Source organism: Elephas maximus, chromosome 19 (genome assembly GCF_024166365.1).
Source record: "Elephas maximus indicus isolate mEleMax1 chromosome 19, mEleMax1 primary haplotype, whole genome shotgun sequence".
NCBI classification, from domain to species: domain Eukaryota; kingdom Metazoa; phylum Chordata; class Mammalia; order Proboscidea; family Elephantidae; genus Elephas; species Elephas maximus.
This window is the reverse complement of record NC_064837.1, coordinates 58125602-58146699: the sequence shown is the minus strand read 5'-3', so window position 1 is coordinate 58146699 and position 21098 is coordinate 58125602. Positions and strand designations below refer to the sequence as shown.

Sequence of the window (21098 nt, the reverse complement as noted above, 5' to 3'; positions counted from 1 at the left end):
CCTAAAATGGTTGAATGTCGACCAATTCTTTTTGGGACAGTGACTCTGTATATTCATTCCATCTTCTTTGGATGTTTCCTGCGTGGTTCAATATTTTGCCCATAGAATCCTTCAATATTGCAACTTGAAGCTTGAATTTTTTCTTCAATTCTTTCAGCTTGAGAAATGCTGAGAGTGTTCTTCCCTCTTGGTTTTCTAACTCCGGGTCTTTGCAGATTTCATTATAATATTTTACTTTGTATTCTTGAGCCACCCTTTGAAATCTTCTGTTCAAGTTCTTTTACTTCACCATTTCTTCCATGTGCTGTAGCTTCTCTACATTCAAGAGCAAGTTTCAGAGTGTCTTCTGACATCCATTTGGTCTTTTCTTTCTTTTTAATGACCTTTTGCTTTCTTTATGTATGATGTCCTTGGTATCATCCCACAACTTGTCTGGTCTTTGGTCATTAGATTTTAATGATAAGATTACAGCCAAGAAAATCCTACGAAGCAGTTCTACTCTGTAACTTATGGTGTTGCCATGAGTTGGAATTGACTGGATAGCAACAAGTTTGCTTTTGGTTTGTCATTATTTCTTGTCTACTTACCTGGATGCTGAATCTGTGGCATACAGAGTTTAAATGGCTAGCCTAAAGTTAAATACTTACCTCAATTATTAGAAATTGAATTTGGCTATCAATACAACCTCTTGCCTTAAATAAAGTACTGTGAAGTGTACTTTCACAATAAAATATTTAATAACTTGCCCATAATCACAGTACAAGTATGCTTTCTCTTCTCCGTGGTTAGAAGGTACAATAAAATTCAGCTACCCTTAAGGTTAGGTACAATCACTTTATGAATCCAGATAAAACCATAATGATCAAGTAGGAATTGTAGTATAATCAAAGTATATGAAATAAAATTATTTAAGTTATATTATAGTAAAGCTAATCTGAAATAAGACTTCAATTATTTTTGTTCCAAATGCTCCTCTCAGAAGATAAATAAATGTGACTCCTGGTTTTCCATACATTTCTAGAACTCTCCACAATACTACAATTTTCCTGCATTGGGATCCTCTCCATTTGTTTCTGAAGTGCCTGGATGAAAAGCACATCCTCGCCAGCAGGTGGTTAAATATTCTAAAATCAAGCTCATAATTACCTGTGGCATTTCTCGGCTTGCTTCCAGCTGATACCATCTGGCACAAGAGGGGCACCACTTCCAGGATACCAGCCAGCAGAGAAATCCTGGCTCAATGTCTAAAGACCTCCCTCTCACTGTCTACACTGCAGTGGGCGAGCTAAATACTGCCATACTTTCCAACTGCAACTGGATCTCAACCTTGCTTTTTGTAGCCGGGAGGGGCATGTCCTATGACTGAAAAACCCAGAGCTAGGCTAGTGGTGGTCCAGCCTCTCCACTCTTGGAACGTTTACTCAAGACAGTCACCTCTGCAGACACTCCCAGTGGGCAACTCTACCCTCTATACCCTTGGGAAGCCATGGTCTGGCCAGCTCAAGTTGACTGAATTCTCCTAACAGCTCAGGGGCCCCAGGAAAAGTTGGGTTCCCTTTGCCACCTCTTTGGAGAACAGTCAGCAAATCTGAAACAGCTACATTTCCCCTTGCTTTCCCTGCCTCAGCCAGGCTGGCGATTAGAGAGTGCCCAGATGGCCTCTTCTTGGTTTTTCTTAGTAGAAAAAAGTCCTTTTTTCTTTCTTCCTCTAAAGTGAGCCTATACGCTCAGTTTGATAGAACTACAGTGTCTCGATTTATTTTCTTTCTTAGTCCCTATGAATAACTTTCGGTGTTGGCATAATGGAAATTTTCATGCCAGGCTATAAAAAAAGAAAGGAAGACATTTATGGCTTCCAGTCACTGTGGCGAGGACTTATAAAACCCATTAAAGAAATTTAGGGTACCAAGATGCTTCTATGTCATAGGAAAGTCTTGCCTGTATTTCCAGAATTTCCATAAGTTTAAGTTCTCTTTTTAAAAAGTTGGTTCATCTTCTGGTGTTCAATACTAAAGTCTTCATACTGGCCCTTACATGGCTCTTTCTTTTATGCCATCTCCTCTGACCAACAACGTGTTTACCATTGTTTGCCTAGTTTTCATGAACTATTATGTGTGTATATGTTTTAGGAGCCCTAGTGGCACACTGGTTAAGCTCTAGGCTGCTAACTAAAAGTTGGCAGTTCAAACCTACCATCTGCTCCATAGGAGAAAGACGTGGCAGCCTGCTTCCATAAAGATTACTGCCTTACAAACCCTATAGGGTTCCTATGAGTTGGAATTGGCTCAACGGAAATGGGTTTGGTTTGGGTACCGTGTTTGGGCTAGGGGGTTGGGCACAGAAAAGAGCCATTTTGTGATTTTATATATATATATACACACATATATAATCTCAAGGTTAAGTTCTACCTTAATACCAACTTAAGTTAAAGTTGACTTTTTGTTGTTGTTAGTAAGGGAAAAAATACCCAGACACCAGCAATAATTCCAGAGTTTCATGTCAGGAAGGATCAGATACATAAATATTTGAGTGTATGGAAGCTTCACTCATAGGGAATCAACTTTATTATCATGATTTATCCCGAGGGCTACTTTGCAAAATGACTAACTTCATTTAGCTATTCTACAAAATTTACAAATTGGTGCACACCGGATGATTAGAGAAGAGCTGGATTTTCAAAAACATCACCCTGAACTTTCATAAATAATCCAGGACACCCACTCACATGGCTTGTTCCACACGGGCTCCAGTGTTTTGTAGATTTAGTGTCTGGTGGAACCATCGCTAACTGTAAACTGTGATTTAGAATAAAAGGGGGAACCCTGCCTCCAATCCCTAAAGAGCTCTCAAAACGTCTGTACCTGGCTCTCCATCCCTTATTTCATGATTTTAGATGTCTGGGAGCCACTATGCCCTTCAGTTTGGACCCTCAAGGATCTTAGCTTGTCTCCTCTAATCCATCACCGCCCTTGCTTCTTCCCCAAGAGTGGGTTCAGCAGTCTTCTTAATCCTCCTTGGAGCTCTGTGTGTCTGATCCTGCTCACCAGCCTGCCCATTCCCCTACTCCTCTTTTTTTTCAACTCTTTTTCTTGACTCCCCTAATGATACACTCCCTCCTGGTTCCCTCCTATCTCTTCTCCATCTCCTTTTCTGTTTCCCCAGCCCTTTCCCATCCTTGCTGACACCGTCAGCTCTCCCAGCATCAACTCTCACCTAGATGTTCTGGACTGGCAAATCTTTGGACCTGACCCAGGTTTCCAGGTGCCTCATGAAGCTCATTATGTCTAAACTCACATTCATCATTCTTCCCTCCACTCAAATCTGTGCTATACATTTTTTTTAGGCTAGAAAACTTGGCCCCACTTTTGTTCCTTTCTCTTTCACGAACATCTCATGCATTCAGGTGTGATGTGGCTGCTGCATCTTTGACCTACTTCCCACTTACAGAGAGACATTTCTCTCGTGGGAGCTAAGGTCCAACTTCTGGGAATACTGTATTCATTTCCTAGGTTTTTCTCTACCTCCAGCCTCTGGTCTCCTCTAATCCATCCCACCTCATGCTGCTGCTAGACAAACACTCATGGAGTAATTTTCAGTGGTGTCACTTCCCTGCTCAAAGCCCTTTAATCACTCCCTGTTGCTTATAAAACGAAGTTCAAGTTTCTCCTCATCCATGGAGGCAATGGAATACAGTGCAATGAACAACAGTGGCTAAGTTAGAGAGACACGAGTTCTAATTTCTGCTCTCCCACCACATGTTGGACAGGTGGCCCCAGGCAAGTTACCAAACTTCTCTTTGCCTTAGTTTCTTCAAGTATAAATAATACTAATTTTATGAAATTATTGAGGATTGCCATAAAATAAAGTTTTCATTTGTTGAATGTGTATTGCACGTTAGACCTCTGTATGCATTATCTCATTTAATCTTTATAACCATGTTCTACTATTGTCTCCATATTCTAAGATAAGGAAACTAAGACTCAGAGAAGGTAAGCAACCTGTACAAATGCAGGTCTGACTCCAAAGCCCTTAACTAACATGTCCTGAGGCCTAGCCCAGCAGACCAGTGGTTGTAGGTACTCAGTAAATACAGTTCCCGTTGTCTTTCATAATCTGACTCTAAGACGTCTTCTAAATCTTATCTCATACTACTTTTCTTCCAGCACTTCATGATCTAGATGATCTGAACCACTTCACTGGCTATGACTCCATCTGGTATGCCCTTCTCCACATTTTTACCTATTGAAATGCTATTCCTCTTCCCAAGTCCAGCTTAAATGCCATCTCCTCCTGTAAGACTTTCTTTCAAAGTATTTCTGCTTCCTTGGAATTCCCATCATGTTTGGCACTTTCCTTATACAAAGATCACATTCTCTCTTGTTTATCCTTTTTTTTTTCTGTATCTGTCTTATCTTCCCTCACGGATTACAAGCTCTTATCGGCAAGGAGTGAGTCTTGTTTATCTTTGTAGGCCTCACAGCCCCCAGATCAGCTCCTTGGACAGAAATACAGCAATGGTCTGCAGAATATTTAATGAATAAATATTTCCTAACTCTCTTTGAGCAAATTTACTCATGTTTTGAAGACTGCAGCTCAGTCTATAGTTTTCAAGAAGTAGGAATGCTCTTCATAAGTTCAAGGTGGCATCACAGAGCACACAATAATTACAACTTGAGATGGAGATGGGGCCAATGTATCTTTCTCCTTTACCAATAAAAAAATCAGAGGGATGTTATATCATTTTAGACAAAGTACCCAATAGCACAGCCAGCAGTGGGAGATTTCAGTCTTCGTTAGCCTATTTAAAAATATTCAAAAAAATTTTTTTTTGGCATTAGAAGATGTGTGGATTTCTTATTACACACACACATATACACACACAGACTCCAAATAAGACTGTAGAAAGGATTTTAAAGGGGGGAAAAAAATCCCCCTAATCCACCGAATTTGTGTTCTAGTACCTTCCAAATTCACATGCTGAAATGTGTAAATAAAAAAACACTGAAGAACAAAATCAGATAACACAAGTGGGAACTCAGAAAAAGAAAGATTCCCTAACAATGCAAGAAACATCACTCTAGGCAGAAAAAGTACACCAGATCCTTAACTCAGAGGAGGAGCAGGTGGAGACAGGAGGAGGCAATACCCCCAGGCTTCACATAGTAGCACTGTAGTATGCTTGGATAAATATTTTTACTACAAACACAATGATATGCAACCGGCCAAATGATCAGTTCTGAAGAGGATTTCACACAGGACTGTGACACTGTGGTAGCTGGGAAATGCCAATATGTTCAGGGGAAAGTGGCCTAGAATGGAGTTTATACATACCAGAGGAACACGTCAGGGTCAATGTCAGGTAAATGGCAGCTTCAGTCAGCTCGAGTAGAGCACAACTGGGAAATGCAAACCAGCTTTATAGAGAAATCTCAGTTGATGTTGTATTAACTGCCCACATGTCTGTCAGCTTCTCATACTGTAGGGGCTTGTATGTTGCTGTGATGCTGGAAGCTATGCCACTGGTATTCAAATACCAGCAGGGTCATCCATGGTGGACAGGTTTCAGCTGAGCTTCCAGGCTAAGACAGACCAGGAAGAAGGATCCAGTGGTCTACTGAAAAGAATTAGCTGGTAAAAACCTCATGAATAGCAGCAGAACACTGCCTGACATAGTGCTGTAAGATGAGCCCCTCAAGTTGGAAGGCACAAAAATACAACTGGAATGCTCCTTAGAAGCAAGGATGGTGAGACTACGTCTCACATACTTTGGACATATTATCAGGAGGGATCAGCCCCTGGAGAAGGACATCATGCTTCGTAAAACAGACGGGCAGTGAAAGAGAGCATGACCATCAACAAGATGGACTGACACAGTGGCTGTAACAATGGGCTCAAGCATAGCACCAATTGTGAGGATGAAGCAGGATTGGGCAGTGTTTCGTTCAGTTGTGCACGGGGTTGCTGTGAGTCAGAACCAACTCAACGGCATCTAAGAACAACAACAGTTGATGTCAAACAAATTTTGCAAAAACTGCAAGGTTCTCAGGACCCTCCACCATCCTGTTAGGAGAAGAAATACAACAGGAAAGCTCTGTGTCTTGCTTACTTTTGGACACACAATCAGGAAAGACCAATGGCTGGAGAAGGAGATTGTGTCTGGTAAAGCAGAGGGCCAATGAAAATGACAGAAACTCTCAATGAGATGAATTGATGCAATAGCCTCAACAAAGGTCTCACACATATCAAAGAACATGCAGATGGCACAGGCCTGGCAATGTTTTGGTCTGTTATATATAAGGTCGCCATGAGCTGGAGCTGACTCAAGGACAACTAACAACAACAACAACAACAAAAGAGAAATGGCATCTTTTCTATTTTTCTCGCATCCTTAAATTCTCAGGCTCTGCTTGCCAAGCAGAACTAGACAAACTAACCATTCCCATATTTTCAAAACACATGCTGACCACTAGGTCAACTCCACTGTTTAGTAAGCTGCACATTCAGAGCTAAAGATGGGATTGCATCCTTGCTCTCCATGTTTGCCTTTGTTGACTTCTTTATATTCCCCACCCAGGCTTAGGCTGAGAACAGTGAGATACAGGCGATAGGATAAGCGATAGGATAAGCGGGATAAAGACAGATAACTCAGCTGTAGTGGTGAGAAAGCTAATGGGGCCATTAGGGAGGCTGATTCATTTGTTTATCTAGATGATTGTGCTCTACTTAGTTGAGTAATTCTTAAGTGTTCTTTGATTCAGGAAATTTTCCCTCACAGGCTCATCAAGTCTACATCCTTCTATGTGGCTGATATTTCCACAAAAGAAGGAAAAACCATCCTCAGCTCAGGGCATGGGTTTTGGTGGGCCTTTATAATAATATACTTGCTCAGATAATTACGACAAGCAATGCATACCAAGTCCCAGAGAAGAGTTTACAGAAGCATTCAACTATGGTTGTGACTACCGTTTCAAAGAATCACACAGGTCTTTTTGAATGTTCCCAACTCAGGGCTTCCCAAGCAATGTTTCTAAATCCTTAATTTAACATGTGCTTGTAGAAATACAAAATTCTAGACTGACAGAATTTTTGAACAGGAAGGAACTTTTTAGCAATCACTTAAGATTTGGGGTTCTCAAACTATTATTTGATAGAGCTCTGCAATGAAATAAGTGAGGCACAGAACCTCCCCCAAAACAAAAAAACTGTTCTATGCTCAAGTCATTTGACGAAATTCCAGATTAAAGAAAGTTAAATAGATTTCTTTACCAAAGGAGGACGTAGATTAAAAATGGCCACAAATTCTTTGATGTTGGTCAGGCTCATGTCTCCTCCCCTTGACTCTGAGTGGGCTTTGTCATTGCTTTGACCAACAGAACATGGCGGAAGTGACTCTATGCCTGTTTATGGGCCCACACCTTAGTGGCTTCCACATCTGGTCTCTTGCTGGACTCACTCTTGAGGGCTCCTCACAGCCACAACCTCCAGCCAACATGCAGAATCAGGTGCCAACATGTGAGTGAGCCATTGTGGGCTTCCAGCCCATTGAGCCTCCCCAGCCAACCTCTGACTGCATCTGCATAAGACCAGTTGAGAACAGCCTAGTTGAGCCTGGACAAACCTCAGTATCCTGAGAGATGATTATACATTATTGTTTCAAACCAGTAAGTTTTGCAGCAGTTAATGCGTTCCCTAGCACACACCAGGCAACAGTAACTATTTATTAAAGGAATGGAATGAGTGAATGATATAAATGTGAGTCTTCAGGAGGAGGAGATAGCATGCTACATTTATTTCCTAAATGTATTTGATACCTGAACACCTCTTCTGAGGCAAATCATACAGAACAGGGCTTGATGGGATATTAGTTTGAGAAACATTGAATTAGACAGTTGAAATGGTATAATTTGGGAAATACTGATCGTGTCGTACCCTTCTATGTTATAGGTTAGAAAAATGAGGCCTAGATAGGTAAAGGGAGTCGCCTAAGGAAAAAAAGCTAATTGGTAGATTTCACCTATGAACTAATTTTCTTTCCTGTTAAGGTGAAGGTCTATGGCCAAGATGGTTTCTTTCATGTCACCATAAGCTAGCTAATTAAATAGATCAGGCTTCTCACTAGGTAGCCCTCTCTTTCTGTTCATGGTAAAGTCTAGATGCCCAACTAGCTGTTTCCCATGAGTGCTCCCTTAAAATGGTAGATACCCAAAGAGGATATAAGAGTATTCATTAGTCTGAAGTTTAGGCTAAGCTTCAGTTTTGAAAACAGCAGAATGTATAAGCAGCATTTTGGGCCTTTGGTTTTAAAACACTTGCCTGATAGAAATCTTTGCCTACAAAACTGAAATGTTTGGAAGACTGAATTTTCAACTCAAGTAGATACTGTTGAGGGATGCTTCAGTCTTGTCACAAATTTCTTCTATGTGAGAGGTAAATGATATGATCTGAAGTTTGATTCAGTTTTTGAAACAATATAATGAAGAATGATAATACTAAACAGGTCAGAATCTGGGATATTCACCTTTTTACTTTTCAAATACCATTACAGCCTATGCCACTGTTTCCTAATCAAGTCTTCAAACCCAAGAACCACTTCAACTGTTAAAAAAAGTTTTATCTAATTATCTTCTTTTCCTACTTTGAATGGACCAACCATGTTTCTTTTTCTGGTTTTATCAAAGGGGCTGCCAGGACAAAAGCACATCCAATTTTAAGTAGGCTTTAGTTAGCTGACTTAAAATTGATCATGCATTTTAGTTTCAGTAACTTGTAATTTCTACACCCTTTGATAATTCACTTTAAAGAGCAAACCTTCTTTAATGACAAGGCTTAAAAGAAATGACCTTTCTGAACAAAATATAAAAGCTGAGAAGAGATAGTTCTTTTAAAGAAACTATGAATTAAAATGACCTTGTGTTCTGAAACTTTTCTCCCACCATTTTTGATATTTTACCTTTCCTTTTTACTCATAGAAAGAAAGCTAACCCACCACTGCCTTCCACGGATGGTGGTACACTTCAGTCAGAGAGCTGTTAATTGGTAATTCAAACTCCCAGCTGCTTCTTTCTGTACTTTCTCTGCGGATTCCTTTAATGCGGTTGCTCACCACCATGAGCGTACGCCTGTTTCTGAAGAAACCACAGTTAATATGTGACGTTATGGGAGAGTGTTTGAATTTGAGCTACTGCTCTTGAGTCACAGTCATTTCTTCCACCAAACTATGGAGCAAGCCATCCATCCTCTGTCCCTCCATCTTAGTCTTCCTTTTTCTCCATTGTGCCCCTTGAGGGCTGCCCTCTGAGGAGTTCATTGTTGACTGAGGAGGTTGCAAAATCAGAGGTCAGACCCCTGAAAGTGCTCACTGCTTGGTGACGCAGAAATGGCGGACTCAAAACTACGAACAGGCGGCGACAGCAGAGTTAACGCTATTATCAACCCCTCTCCTCTCAGGCTCCTTAACTGGGTGATAACACCCAGAGGACCCAGAACACTGGCACCCCAGGGCTTTTCTTTGGCTCAGCTCGTTCCCAGTGCTTTACCAGCCACTACCTGTTGAAAATCATATGCTGAAATGTCAAAGGCACAGGTGGATGATTCAGGTACAGCAGCCAATAATAACATCTTGAGATGTAACTAAATTAGGCACTTGTGATGAACAATTAATTTTCCACCAGATAAAAGAAAGGATGAAATCTCAGATGATTTCATAATAAGGCACAATGTTTATAATTTATCTCCTCAGCACTTGCTTCTTCTTTTCCTCCCCGTGGACATTTATATACTCCTTGCTCAATTCAACAAGGAATTTCAAACACGTCAAATACAATTTCTTTCTCCTCTTTTATCAGAGAACTTTCACAAAAACATTAGTGTCAGCCACCTCTTCTTATCACAGGTAATCAAGCTGACCGAGAGTTCCATTCTGTTTACTCTCTGCCACATATGACACGCTTCGGGGGGGAACAGGATCTGGGTAATGTCAAAGGTTCACCAGTGTTTGTACTTTCATAACCCTCGAAATAAGGAAAAGAAAGAGTAGCAGGCAACTTTCCAAAACACCTCCTGATATTTACTCATGGAAAACAAACCTTCTTGAGTGGGAGTTCCAATTCCAGCATGCAGTACAATTCACAAAAGCATTTTCACTTCAAGCAGCTAATAACCCAGCTAATGAAAGCTGTTGAGTTTCAACCTGTTTTTCATGGCCTGTACAGATTTTTTTTTATACAGAAGTACTTCAAATGAATCATGTAGACTTAATCTTCCCCTTCCGAGCACTATATTACAGTCTGAGAACCAACGGTCCTCAACTGTTAGGTGGTTTTAATGGCATCTGCTGTGATTTTGCTTTTTCCTGATTCTTTTTAAAGGTACTGCTATAATTTATTGTATATTTAAGAAAAACCTGATCTTCCAAGAAAGACAGAGGCTTATATTCCCGGCAGAGATGTGAGGATGAGGGTCTGAACATTTACCGGGCACAATGAGAAGACTGAGGGCAAGAAGGGGACGCCTCCTAGTGATGGCCGGCCTCAAAGCGGTATTTATGCTGATCCTAGTCCTGGCTTTGGAAGTGGCCGTAAAACCTGTTACTTCCTTATCATCTCCCTGTCTCAGTTACAGGACAAAAAAGGGCAATTCACCCTTGGGCAGCAAACAACAGACATAGGCGTGGGAAAGAGAAAAAATTTCTGGAAATGTGTAAATAAACTTTCTGCCCTTGCCCTTTTACAGTAAGCCAGATGATTGCAGCCCTTCCCGAGGGCCAGATTTTTCAAGAGTGTCTCAAAGGGCCCATGGCACGCACCACAATGCAGTCAAAGAATTTGGAGCATCAGTTGTTTCCTGTTTGCTGGTCCCTTTTACTGCAATTCCAAATTTCCTTGGCAAATCAGGGTTGACCAATCAGCATAAATCTACTTATCAGTATTCAGGTGTGGAGACAGATCCAGATCCAACCATCCATTCACGGCAACAACGCCATATTCTCTTGACTAGGAGGTACCCTCTTGAAAATGGGACAGATTGCAGCATATTCTAAAATCACTCGCCAACGTGTTGAGTGTCCTCTTAACACACCACTACATTTTTAGGTTTCCTTAAAGAGTATACATTGATATTACAATTAAAATAACCACATAAAAGGAGAGACCAAGAAGAAACAAAGCTGCTACATACATTTCTTATATTATGCTGCCTCTGGAGTCCCAAGGCTCTGACTGGAGACCAACAAGACAAGAACTTGGACTGACAGCAGATGGCCCAGTGATTTTATTCTAAACACCAGCTCCATGCACTAAATATGGATTTAATCTTTGACATGACATAGGTATTTTTTCCCCATAATACAATTTGAGATTGACAGTATTTTCTAGGGAAAAATACCACGTAAATGTCACACTTATTTTAAGAAATGAGGTGCAATAAAAAGTAGAAATGATATTGATAAGTACAAAATAATTTTTTAATAATATATGAACATGAAAACAATGTAAACACATTAAAATTTTTTGATATGATACTACAAGCGTGATTTTTTGATCATACGCAACTGGTAAAAATCTATGCAAAAGCATTAACAAGGCAGATCATAGGAAATCACTTCTCTTCCCAACATAAGCAATACTCAGCACACACACCAATGCACACAAATATGGAAATCAGAAATAAAGGGATGTTAAAAAAAATAACTTAGGCAGACACAAATAAAACCACCCCACTAGTGTGTGAATGATGCATGTTTTTATGATCTTCATTACATACTTTTAAGTCTTAAAAAATGCCACTGATCTCACAGTTAACTTTACAATATCCAAATCTTCAAACCTGCTGGAAGACGTCCACAGTGCAGCCCCGGCGATTGCATCCACGGCTATCTCTTGTGTAGTTACCTGAAAGCCAAAAATCTCAGTTATCACTTCCTCTAGGTTTAATAGGTCTGCCAGTTATAAAAATATGTTCCAATTCTGGACAAGTATCCAGGAATTGGAAAAGGAGCCTTGGTGGCACTGTGGTTAAAGCACTTGGCTAATAACCAAAAGGTCGGCAGTTTGAACTCACCACCTACTTACTCTATTGGGAAAATGATGTGGTGATCTGCTTCTGTAAAGATTCCAAAATCAAACCAAACCCATTGCCACCAAGTTGATTCTGACTCATTGTGACTCCACGGGACTGAGTAGAGCTGCCCTACCGAGTTTCCAAGGCTGTAAATCTTTACGGAAGCAGACTGTCACATCTTTCTCCCGCAGAGAGGTTCACTGGCTCAAACCGCTGACCTTTCAGTTAGCAGCTGAGTGCTTCACCACTGCAACCCCAGGGCTCCTTCTGTAAAGATTACAGCCTTGGGAACCCTATGGAACAGTTCTACTCTGTCCTATAAGGTTGCTATGAGTTGGAATCAACTTGACGGCAATGGTTTTTTTTTTTTTTTTTTGGATATCCAGGAATTGGGTAGAGGTTGAAAAGCATATTTTTCAACATTTTTGTCCTGGTGGTGCATTGGTTAAGCATTGATCTGCTAACCTAAAGGTCTGTGGTTTGAACCCACCAAGTGCACTTCGGGAGAAGGATGTGACAGTCTGCTTCCATAAAGATTACAGCCTTGGAAACCCTATGGGGCAATTCTACTCCATCCTATAGGTTCACTATGAGTCGGAATCGGCTTGATGGCAATGGGTTTTGTTTTCTGGGTTTTATGTCCATAAGGGATCAAATCATATCGACGACTAGCAAACGGAATCTTTTGAAAAGTGAGAGCATTCACGAGCTCTTTACTTTTAGTTCAACGCCCAATAACTGGTTCGGTCTTTCACCCACTAAAAGGAAGTTGTGTGACTGAATTACCCAACTTGGCTGCTCTCAAGCACTAGGTAAACACCATCGACATTGGTGATGTCACTGGGAACCTTGGACTAGAAAGGTCTTGTGCATCCTGGAGAAGGACACCACAGGAGCAAAGTTGCTGTGAGTGCTGCGACCTAACTGAGCCATTCATCTCTTCTGGTTTAGAGAACAGACCTCCTGGGAGACAGGCTTTTAATATTAAGATGTGCATCATCTCAATATCTTAAAGGAAAACAGTGTCTCCTCAGACAACCTGTCACTGTGACTCCTGCAGGGAGGCCTGGCCTGGCCATTCACCTGAGATTCTCTCATCTCAGCCCTGATGGAGCTGACCAACCAGTGCTGGGACTGAAAGAGGCGGGTGCCTTCTCGAAGACAGGCTATTTACCGAAAATCAGTCTGTTTTATACTTAATAGCCGAAATTGCTATTATGTCTAAGTATTTTCATAAAGACTTAAACTCCAAACCAGGAGACTCATGGGGGCAAACAACACAAATGGATCAGAAGGTGTTCCCGACCATAAGCTGTACCTTCTGCTTTGGTATGTGGTCAGCTCTTCTTGAAGGATGGATGCTCTCTTCTGCAGAAAGTTCACCTAGAAAAGACACTTTGTATGAGAAGAGACAAAGGTGGTCTAAATGTTAAGATTGGCAAATCATATGGAGAGGTTTTATTTAAATTCAGACAATCCCCTAGATAAGACTCAGAGGATTTGTTGAATGTCAATGTTGTGTTTTGTACATTTGATCATGTCCCATCCCTACTGAACAATCCATCAGAGACTACAGAATAAAGTTCAAATGCCTTGTTACACACTTGTTTTGCTCTAGCCCCAGCCTATCTTTGCAGCTCTGTCTCTTGTCACCCTCTTCCCACCATTGCCACCTGTACACCATGTCTTTCACACCTCTGCTGGAAAGCTGGGCTAGCTAATTCCCATTCATCTTCCATGATCCAGTCCAAATGCAACCTCTTCAAACCTCTTCCATCTGCGACTCTGCCCCACCTACTCATCCCCTCCTACCCCTGGCAGAGGCAGTGGCTCCCTCTTCTGTCTTCCTGGACTCTATTTAATCAGCACCTCCTACACTGCCTCGTGGTGATTTGTCTGTATCTGTCTCCACCAAACCTGAAAGCTCTTCTGGGGCAGGGATGATGTTTATTCGTCTTTGAATCCCCAGTGCCTTTTACAGGGCTGGGCATGTAGCGGATATACATTAGCTGTTTAATGAATGAATGAGCAAATGAAAAAGAAAATTACTGCTTTCTGGAAACCTCAATCCATCCTGAAGATTTCCTGAGGTTGGAGAGACAATGCTTTGTAGTGGAAACAGCCTGAGCTTTGTCTGGAGTCAGGTCAACCTGGGTTCCATTCTGGCTTGGTTTTTATGGCTCTAGGGAAGTCACTTAAGCTCTTGATGCCTCATCTGTGAAATGGGGTTAATGACAGCTGCCTCCCAAGGTTATGAGGAAGATGGGAAATGGCTGATGTAAACTGCCTACTGCAGCGCTCATAGCAGGTGTTCCCACTCTTGGGGGGAGTGGGGGTGGGATGACTAAGAAACTAGGTTTCGTAGCATAGTCTCCTAAATCGGACCTTTAAAATGTGGTTTGATTATTTTGAAGTGTAAATGTCTATAATATTAAAGATACATATACCCATTACCTGTTGCCATCGAGTTGATTCTGACTCAGAGCAACCCTATAGGATGGAGTAGAACTGCCCCATAGGGTTTCCAAGGAGCAGCTGGTGGACTTGAACTGCTAACCTTTTGGTAGCAGCCAGAGCTATTAACCACTGCACCACCAGGGCTCCGTTATACCTATATCAGTCATAAATTCAAAAGCACCTTACACAACCAAATGAAAACGGTTTTTGGAGAACTCGTACTATAGCTTAATGCAATCAAGAGTCAGTGGCATTTGATCATTTCGGAATTGTTTACTCTTGCCTCTTAGGGCTGAACTGAAACCATGGCAACGGCTGATCCTGAAACATAGTTATGCAAGAGAGTACAGCTGGCAGAATATAAAATGTGCTTAAAAGGGAAGAAAGCACACTCCTTCTAACTGGGTGCCTATCAAAGCGGTCCCCTTGGGTTTGCTTATTTGTAATATCACCCTGGTCTTCATTTTATCCAATTGCTCCAATGACCTAGGGGACAATTAATAGTTTGGACAGATGCAAGGATTACACTGCTCCAAGTTCCCTCCCCCACCAGGCTTTGGAGCAGGAATTCCAGCAATTTTCAAAAAACACAGGCACCTGTGCTTTCTAACTAAATTTGCTCCCTGTATGGCCTGGCCTGCTCCGTGCAGCTGCCAGCGCTGAGGCCCTCATGCAGCCGGCAGCACTCTCTTTCTGGGTCAACATCCAGTTTTAGGAGGCTGAAGTGGCTTTTATTACAGTGAAATGATATGAATGATAACAGAAGCCCTGCAGGTGGATATCAGATTTCTTTTCTTTTTTTTTTCTTCCCCTAAAAAAAAAAAAAAAAAAATTCTCTTAAAGGTGCCAGGTTGTACAAAGTTGACCCTCTGGAAACTTTCCTACAAAGTTAATGCGTAAACCACATCTAGAGGAGAGATTTTCATGTAAACAAAGATGACTTAACCCTTTTTTTGTTAACGTGCTCCAGTGCTTATTTTTTTTTTCTGGCATGGGACAGCAGGGCAAAGCTTCTTACGGTAACAATGGTAACATAAGGCTTGATATAATAACATTTCATTTTCAGATAGGAGTCTTTTTATTGAGAGGGATATAAAAGGAAGAGCTAAATTTTGCTCTGCATTTTGTCTTACTTATCACAATTAATGTGAATACCATCAAAATGGATCATTTATTTTATTTTTGTGAATATATTTATTGAGCATCTACTATGTGCTGGGTGCTATTCTTGCCATGGGAAGTAAAGAAATCCTTTCCCTTGCAAAGCTTTGTGAGAAAAAAGTATGATTTAAATTTCTAAGTATATTAGACACGAGAATAAGTGGGCTTCTTCTCATGCCTGAGTTAAAAAACAGCTTAGGCCAGAAATACATAAAACATTCAAATAATACTGACGTATATGGAGAAAATGCATATTGGAATTTTAAAATAAGCATCCAAATTTAAAGCAGTTTCATTTCTCACATTCCATTTTCTGAACTATGCCAAGAAGTATAGATTTCATCAAGAAATATTTAATCTAATTGTTTGAATACCTTGTCATTATTTCTTCCTGGAACTTAAAATGTCTTGCTACTGTCAACAACCACATAAAATACACCAGAGTCAAATGTTTCTAACTGAACTGTGTTTTCATGTTCTCAGCGCTCTAGTATAGTGAGGAATCAGCAGTGTGCTATGTGGTGGTATTTTGGGCCTGGTACCAAGAAGAAAAGGGTGAGGCTGTATTGGAAGGTGGACTGTAAATGGTATAAAAGTTATCATAACTGAATGTTTCAATTTCAAGGTGCTTTAAAGGTAATACTATGGCTACGATGAACTCTCAAACTAGTGAGAAAAAAAATGCTGCGAGAAGAAACAATTCATTCTGGGTGGTAGGTTATGTTATGACATCACACTGATAGGGATGGACTCAACGGCAATTGGTTTTGGGGTTTTGATTGTATTGGCATTCAACTCAGGCTCAAATGTACTTGCAAGTTTCCTTTCGGGACACGGACGTCATCTGAATACTTGGCAAATGTTTTGATTCCAGTCATTACCTGAGATTTTAGGGAGGAAATGGTGTCTTCGAGTTCTTGTCTTAGAGAAGCTGGCATCAACCCTTTGAATTTTGTTTCATATTCTTGGCGTATGTAAGTTATCTAAAATGGAAAAAAAGAAATGAAAGCTTATCCTTTATACCATGGAAATGACTGCTTGAATTAAGAAATTCCAGAATATCTACTCATCACAAAGATGAGTTTGTTACATGTGGTCAGAAACCCATCAATCAAGATGAAATAAAAGAAAAAAGCTACGAACTGAAAAGTTCCCCAGCCTGGCCTTGTGCTTCTAGGAGAGATTCCCTGTGACAACACTTCACTCTTTTAAAGTCCTGTTAGCACAATTTCCAGTATCTGAGAAATAAGTAAAATACACAGTCTCTCTTTTCCACTCATGATGTCTATCACTCTGCTAACCCTCTTCTGATGAGGATGTGATCCATGACCATACTAAACTGTGATTTGAGGACAATTCGTGGCATGTCTTTGGTTTGATTAAAGCACTCCCCCAAAATGGCTAGATACCCTGGGGTGTTTGATATAACCCATACGATTATGAAGATAAGAATGAACAAGAATCTGCACAGCTGTGTCTCCAAGCCTCCTCAACCCCAACCCCAACAAAGGTAGATGAGAGTGCCCTACTCCCAGCGAGCTTTCCTGGCTCATGGGTTTCCCGGTGCCTTCAGAATATAATCAGGCCTGTGCTCAGCTAACTGATGGTCACTGAGCTTATTAAAGGAAAGGGTGATGGCTCACCCCATTCGTGTCTCTAGAAGCTAAATGTAGAAGTTAGTGAGGAAAGTGGAAGAAAAATCTTTGGAAAGCTGTGCCTGAGAGGAATGCAGATGTGCACGAGTGTGGGTATGGGTGTGAGTGTGTATGTTTGGTGTCTTTCTCCAGCTATGTTTATGCAGTCTTCTTCCTAATCTGAGATGTGATGGGATTAGTTATTTTCAAAATCTGTTGCATGTGTTGTAGGTGGCTTAACTGAATATTAAAGCTGAATTGCTGTGTATCTCATAAATGATTCATTGATACACCTGGAAATAGGGTACTATACTATGCAAATGTGTGCACCTGAGTTAGTGACACAAGTCCCTGGATTTATGGAATAAAATTTCAAATTATTAGCCTGTAAGTCCCAACTTTTTAAAAAATAATTAATTGAATTAAGGAAGAAATGTGTTCTAATAATATAATTCATTATCTACTAAAATCCCATGCCAACTGTTCTAGAATATAATTTTTTAATTCTTTGCAAAGGATTTTTTTAAAGCTATTCTGTAGCTTTTTGAGGAGCCCTGGTGGTGCAGTGGTTAAGTGACTGGCTAATCAAAAGGCTGGAGGTTCAAACCCACCAGCTGCTCTGCAGAAGAAAAGCACGGCAATCTGCTTCCATAAAGATTTACAGACTTGGAAACCCTATGTGGCAGTTCTGCTCTGTCCTATAGGGTAGCTATGAGTTGGAACTGACTGGACGCAGTGGATTTGGTTTTGTTTTTGGTATGGTCTTTTGATTTACATCTAAAAGCAAAAAGGAAATAATGAAAAATGATCTCTCCAACTGACACAAAGTTAAAGGCTGTTCTGGCTTGGGTACTTCTGGAAAGGAGTTTCTAGAACTCTTATGGCTCATTTCCATCCCACCTCTCCACTGCCACTGCATTTAAAAAGCACTGTGCATAGCTGTACGCTCTTCTATATTTCTCAACCACTGCACAACAAATAGACATAAGCGGCCCTCTCTCCGCCATGGTTACTATTCTTTCCACGTTCCTTCATCTTCAGCAGAGTAAATTAGGAAGCTCCAGGACACCATGACAAATAATAACACTTTTGTAATGTACTAAGACCCCTGTAAACTGAGTGGAAATGGTATCCATGTGTTATGGATTGAATTGTGTCCCTCAAAAATGTGTGTCAACTTGGCTAGGCCATGATTCCCAGTATTGTGTGGTTGTCCACCATTTTGTGATCTGATGTGATGATCCTAAAAACCCAAACCCACTGATCCTAAAAACCAAAACCCACTGCCATAGAGTCGATTCCAACTCATAGTCACCCTATAGGATAGAGTAGAACTGCCCCATAGTTTCCAAGGAGTGCCTGGTGGATTCACACTGCCGACCTCTTGGTTAGCAGCCGTAGCACTTAACCACTATGCCACGAGGGTTTCCTGGTGATGATCCTATATGTTATAAATCCTAACCTCTGTGATGTTAATGAGGCAGGATTAGAAGCAGTTATGTTAATGAGGTAGGACTTAATCTACAGGATTAGGCTGTATTTTGAGTTAATCTCTTTCGAGATTTAAAAGAGAGGATAGAGCAGAGAGAAGCGGGACCTCATTACTACCAAGTAAGAAGAGCCAGGAGCAAAGCACATCCTTTGGACCTCGGATCCCTGTGCTGAGAAGCTCTAGAACAGGGAAGGCTGATGACAGGACCAGAGCTGACAGAGAGAGCAAGCCTTCCCCTGGAGCTGGTGCCCTTGAATTCAGACTTCTATCCTCCTAAACTGTGACAGAATACATTTCTGTTTGTTAAAGCCATCCACTTGTGGTATTTCTGTCATAGCAGCACTAGATAGCTAAGATACAATGTGACCAAAGTGAAGGCTTCCGCCAAGGTGGTGGTGGAGGACTAGGTAGATAGCTGTGTTCTGCTCCATGGCCACAGAATACCTGCCTTTCTCCTGTGGCTCTGTGGAAAAAGATCTGGCAATCTTCTCCCGTAAAGATTGCAGCCTGGGAAACCCTATGGGCAGGAACGGAAATCCCAATAAGCAAGGTAAGCACCATAGATTAGCAAGTAAGCCCACGTGTATCTTTCCTTACTGGGGAATCGGCTCCTTCCTGTGGGGCAGTTCTGCTCTATCACATGGCGTTGCTGAGTCGGAATCAACTTGACAGCACACAACAACGACAATATTAATTCACAAAGTCCAACCAAGCACTTTGGGATCAGTTCAGCAGGGGCCAAAAAAAAAAAAAAAAAAAAGGAACAAGAATTCTGCTACTGTCCTAAATATGTCTCCAAATCTCTCCATTGCCACTAGCCTTTTTGATCCAAAATACCCTCATCTTGCCCTGCAACACTGGTATGTTGGTTTTGTTTTTCAAATCAAACTTTTTTTTTTTGCTTAACCTTTAAAATCAAAACCCAAATCCTTTATGTGGCCAACAAGGTCCTGCAGAGTCCAGCCCCTAGCTACCTGTCAAGAATTTCCCCTTGCTTTCAAACACCAGACAACACCTTTAAATTCATTCACCAAATGCCCCAAGCTTTCTCTCCCAGCAGGGGCTTTGCAGGTACTGAAATACCTTCCCAATAATGCCCTTCCCCCCTCCACCGCCCCCTGGCAATTCCTGTGCCGGGTTAAGGCCTATGCATCTTTCAGTTTCCAGCTAACCCATTCCTAACTCAGGGCGGACCTTCAGCTGCCAGGCATCTGCACTGCTGTGCTGAGCACTGACTACCAATGTTTCCGTGCCACAGACGTCCTTGGTCAGGTTCCTCTGTTACATACTCCACCACACCGTGTGCCTCCTATCAGAGCACATAATGCAGCCTGGAGTTATATTAGGTGGAACCCCATGATATTGCCGATCTTAAATTATTGTTTTGACCTTAAAATGGCAATTTCATAGGATTCAGCACAATGCATTTATTTGTGAGGTTTCTTGATTAACATCTGTCTCTTCCACTAGACTGTGAGGCAACTGGCTTGTCTTCAACTGTATCTCCAGTGCTTATCCCAGTTCCTGGCCTAGTGAGCACGAATGTAGAATGCGTGGGTGCTGACTTCTACCCGGAGACGAGATTTTCTAGGAAAATTTGCGCCCTATTCCAACCCACCTGAGGAACTAATACTTTAGAATCACAGATCCCCTCGGACCCACTTTCTTTTGGAATTTCCCTCAATGAGTTGGAGTGGGCCAACATCATTAGGCTTCCTTATTTGTGAATTGTGCCTATAATTTTATTTTCTTATATTGCCCATATCTGGTTTTACTGTCAAGAGTATAACAGCCATGTAGAATGAGGTGGGAAACATTCTCTCTTCTATTTTTCTTGCAAGAGTTTATATAAGATATGGATTTTCTACTCCTTGAAGGCTTGAAAATAAACCCACAAAATTGTCGGGGTCTGGCATACCTTTGAGGATGGAGTGATATATTTGATTATTAATTCAATTTCATGAATGGTTATTAAGTTTTCTGTTCATAACTGAGACATATTTGGTAATTTATCTTTTTCTAGTAAATTGTTCATTTAATTAACATTTTAAAATCTATTAGCAGAAGATTGTTTTTAGTGTGTGTAATTTTATACTTCTTAAACCTTTACCTTATTTATATGCTTCTTTTTGTATCTAATATTGTTTATTTGTGCCATTCTTTTTTTTTTTTTTTTCCTGATCAGACTTGATAGATTTTTCTCTCTCTTATTAGGCCTTTTCAATGAAGTAGTTTTTGGTTTTGCCTTCATACTGTTTTCTATTTCAAAAGTCTTTCCTATTCCCTTCCTACTTTAG

General features: G+C 40.9%; 1 protein-coding gene across 9 annotated transcripts in view; it reads right to left on the bottom strand.

Annotated features, from left to right (window-relative positions):
* Positions 1 to 11507: 11507 nt before the first annotated feature.
* The window catches only part of CEP112 (centrosomal protein 112), a 470205-nt gene continuing 460614 nt past the window's right edge, over positions 11508 to 21098 (bottom strand). For 6 of the 9 annotated variants that reach the window (XM_049859721.1, XM_049859720.1, XM_049859713.1 and 3 more), the window contains 3 exons: positions 16557 to 16658; positions 13376 to 13440; positions 11508 to 11888 (listed from right to left, as the gene is read on the bottom strand). In XM_049859721.1, coding sequence (XP_049715678.1) covers positions 11885 to 11888; positions 13376 to 13440; positions 16557 to 16658 — 171 coding nt within the window. In that variant the 3' untranslated portion in view covers positions 11508 to 11884. Of the gene's footprint in view, positions 11889 to 13375; positions 13441 to 13463; positions 15326 to 16556; positions 16659 to 17812; positions 19319 to 21098 lie in introns of those variants that run through there. The other 3 variants (XM_049859722.1, XM_049859716.1, XM_049859719.1) reach the window with 3 other exon arrangements.